Source organism: Cibotium barometz, chromosome 57 (assembly GCF_041138505.1).
Source record: "Cibotium barometz isolate CiBa-2024 chromosome 57, ASM4113850v1, whole genome shotgun sequence".
In the NCBI taxonomy this organism is placed as follows: domain Eukaryota; kingdom Viridiplantae; phylum Streptophyta; class Polypodiopsida; order Cyatheales; family Cibotiaceae; genus Cibotium; species Cibotium barometz.
In genome coordinates, this window is record NC_141102.1 from 15,249,531 (window position 1) to 15,253,717 (window position 4,187).

At 40.9% G+C, this 4,187-nt stretch overlaps 1 protein-coding gene across 1 annotated transcript; it reads right to left on the minus strand.

Annotated features, from left to right (window-relative positions):
- Positions 1-1,168: 1,168 nt before the first annotated feature.
- On the minus strand, positions 1,169-3,647 carry LOC147606475 (uncharacterized). The gene is made up of 2 exons (XM_086791953.1): positions 3,482-3,647; positions 1,169-3,391 (listed from the first exon to the last, which is right to left on the minus strand). The coding sequence occupies exon 2, from the start codon at positions 3,267-3,269 to the stop codon at positions 1,242-1,244; it is 2,028 nt and encodes a 675-aa protein (XP_086648079.1). The 5' UTR covers positions 3,270-3,391; positions 3,482-3,647; the 3' UTR covers positions 1,169-1,241.
- Positions 3,648-4,187: the final 540 nt, after the last annotated feature.

A 4,187-nucleotide genomic window follows, 5' to 3' on the forward strand; every position in this document is an offset into this window, starting at 1 on the left:
ATTTGAATCTATGAAGTTCTTGTATGATGTTTGAAGATTCTAAATTCCACTCAAAAGAATATGCTAAAGTTTTCATGTGGTAAAAAATACATTGAAGATGTGTTATGAATGTATATGAATCTTTTTTTATTAAATGCACACAACACATCGATGTAAGTACCAAAGTGAAGCCTCTAAGGTATGCTAATAAATAATTTTTAGCTTTTTAACAAAAGTCAAGTTTATCAACATGACATCAAAATTCTTTAAAGTTTGAACATGTGGGAAGATATGGTGAAAGTATTGGCAGAGATTTTTAAGGTTGTGCTAGATCATGTGTGATAATTATTCTGTGATAATTATTCAAAAATTCTCTAAATTGCACTAAATATTTATTTGTGGCATAAAACACTCACAAGTAACATTAATGTAGACCTAGGCATCATGCTTTATATTTGAGTAGAGGCATCACTATCTAGGTGGCTATGTATAATGGACAAGTGTAAAAGAAAGATAAGTGTTGTGTCATTGGATCAAGTACATGGGTGCACCTCAAAATTTTACTTAATGGATGAAAAGGCAACTGGATGGGCATTGTTATTTTATGGCCTAAGTGTTTCCATAATGAAATAATGAGAGAGAGAGAGAGAGAGAGAGAGAGAGAGAGAGAGAGCTTAGCACAATAGGGCTTCCTTATCCCTCCCTCCATGATCAAGAGATAGTTGGAAGAATAGGAAGAAACTAAGGAAAGAGTTGTTAGTGGTCATTGAGAATAGAAAAAAAAACAGCTTTGGCCCAAGAAAATCAAAGAAAGAGTTGTTAGCAGCCACTAAAAACAATAGCTTTGGGCCAATGAGATCCAAGGTTCAAACCAGCTTGGCATCTTTTGTAATATAATGTTTATCTCTCTAAAGAAAAACCTAGTTCACATCAAGTATATCTCTCTAAAGAAAAACCCAGTTCACATCAAGTATAATAACTATATTAATAGCTCCCCCCATCCCTCTCTCTCTCTCTCTCTCTCTCTCTCTCTCTCTCTCTCTCTCTCTCTCTCTATCTATCTATCTATCTATATATATATATATATATATATATATATATATATATATATATCTTTAAAAAAAGCTATTCTTCACATGCCATTAAAAACACCATACCTTATGCCATGACTCATTTTGGAAAATACAATAGCACCTTAGCATATCAGAAAAAACGCAAGAATACATAATTAATACAAGATAAGATAAGGGGTAGCTGTTTGGTTACGAGGGCTTTTGTTGGTGAGGACGGTCTTGTATTGAAGGACAATACAAGCTGCTGTGGAAGCTTTCGTTGTGGAAAGAGAAAGAGGAAAGAGGCGATCTTGTGGTATTGTTTGAGTTGATGTAAAGCTGATGGCCTTCCGTTAAAGTCAAAGGAACTTTCTGCAATGTGTCGATATGCACGAGCATCTCCTTTGCCCGCTCGAAATAGACCATCCTGTCGTGTGCGCCCTGGTTGGAGCTGCTTTCGTCTTGAAGCACCTGCGCATAATTCCTACTGTGCATGCTGCTCTCTGCTGTAGCAACACTGTAGTTATGATCAGTGTGTGGTGGAGAATCCGTGTCGCTCCCATAGCCTTGCATGAACTGTGGCGTGCTGCACAAGTAACCTTGATTGATCATCATAATGGGCGACTGCATATCCGGCTGCTGATCAGCTTGATTGATCATCATAATGGGCGACTGCATATCAGGCTGCTGAGCAGCTTGATTGATCATCATCATGGGCGACTGCATATCAGGCTGCTGAGCAGCGTGATTGATCATCATCATGGGCGACTGCATACCAGGCTGGTGAGCAGCTTGATTGATCATCATCATGGGCGACTGCATATCAGGTTGGTGAGCTGCTTCTGAGCTTATTGAAGGCAGACTATATCTCTGCAGCCCTTGAACCTCTCCTTCTGACATGCCCATCCCCATCCTCTTGCTCTCCTGCACATTCGCATGCATGTAGGAGCTTGCCATGCATGCAGAGGACTCTAAGACCCTTGCCTCTATAATGCTAGGCTCACCAGCTATATTGCTCATCTCAGCCCTAATATTCTTCTTAACATTGCTTGCTTCTTCTGATAAAAGGTTTGCCCAATCCATCTCCATTGATTCTGTTAATGTGGGCAGCATCATTGCATCAGGCATGCATTTCTTAGAACTCTTACGGAGCATTGGATGTTGATGAGGATATTGATTGGAGGCGACTGTACTCATGCCCAAGCAAGGATAAGGTGCACCATAATCAGCCTCATGAAAGGCACCAAAACTAGGGTTATGTGCAGCATTAGCCTCACCAATTGGATGAAAATGTGCAGCAGGAGCCTTACTGATCTCATTAACACAGGGATAATGGCCAGCATTAGCTGCCTCATGGTCAATTGGGTTGACATAAGGATAATGTAGTGCATCACCAGGAGCCTCAACAAATAGATTAACATTACTTTCAACAAAATGTGCAGCAGTAGCCTTACTGATCTCATTAACACAAGGAGAGCGGCCAGCATTAGCCTCCTCGTGAGCAACAGGATTGACATAGGGATAATGTAGTGCATCACCATTAGCCTCAACAATTCGATTAACACTATTTTCAACAATTGGATAATGTGCTTCAACATTAACAGCCTGATCTGAAACAACTGCAATATTAGCACTAGAATTAGCCTCAAATTTTGGACCGAAACATGCATTATTATGATTGTGGGGAGGCTTGTTGGTGAGTGTGTTGAGGCTTTGGATAGCCCATTGGGCCTTGTCCATGAGCCACTCCACAGCCTTGCTGGGTTGATCGAAGCCGAGGCGGTCTTGCACATCGTAGAATCGGATGGCAGTGGAAACAGACAGCCTCACCCTCCTGTCCCTTGCCCCCCTTGATGTTATCACCTTGCTATGCCTATCCTTGCCTCCCCATTGCCTTATAGTCCTAGCCCCCTTTAGTGTGCTATACTTCTCCTTTGTCAATAATCTAATGTTCTGATCAACCATAGAATCACCACCCTCCTTTTCATAATGATCTTCCTCATCACCATCATCAGCATCATCATCATCATCATGATGCGCTCTCTTATGCTCATAATCTACATAAGCATTATGAACTCTAATTTGATCAATGTCCTTGGCATGATAGTAACTGCCATCATGATCATACAACACACTGTCTGCCCAAGCATAATTATGAGCTCTAATCCTAGGGTTATCATCCGCACAAGCAAGGTAATTATCATCTGATCCACTCTTTAATGCTCTTTTGGCTTGCATGATTATAAGCTACTGCAATTGGGCTAATCTGAAACCTAGAGTCATGATATTGTAGAGCTTTTCCTGAGGGCAAGAGCTCCTGTCTTGTGGATGTGAGTTTCTCCAGTTTGAAGACAGTGATCCTGCCATGAAAATCAACTCAGAAGATAGCTTTAATTGTGGTGAAAAAAACATTAATGAGCTGGTTAAGGTAGGATTAATGCAGAGATTACCTGACAAGGGAGGTGGATGAAATGCAAGGAGGAAACTTCTAGAAGCTTCAGGATCATGGGGAGATCATATACATAAGGGGATGATAGCAAGAATAAGAACGTGTCTCCGTGTTTTGCGGGCATGCAAGGATTAAAATTGAATAAATCTGAGCTAAACCTGGTTATACTAATTGACTCGTTGAAGGCAAATCTATATATAAAGGGTAAGTTTAGCAAAAGATTAGATTAAAGCTTTAATGGTCCTAGTAGAGTAGCTAGCTAGGGGCCTAGGCCTCGTGCTAAACAGTAAGGCTTTTTATCTTAGTGAGCTAACCACGATAGTAACCCTCACCACCCCACGTAGACTTAAAGTAAGCTTGCTTTTTACACCGCAACGCGTGCTTGCCCCGTCCCTTCACACCAAAAGTTCACACAATTCACACATTACACGTTAATGTTCATCAAAACACCCCCCCACTACCTAGATAGCAATAATCATATTTGCACACAATCCCCACCACTATCCAAAGTAGGGCCATCTTCATAACCCAACCCTAACCCATATATTTTAATGCCCCTACTTCTCAGGGGCCTTAGAACGTATCCCTTAACCACTCAAAAAAAGCTCACATCACTAGATGACTGACAAGCAAGGAAGAATATGGCATGGACAGGGCCCCTATCCATTTTATTTCATGCATGCCTATCGATATGTGTATGAACATCA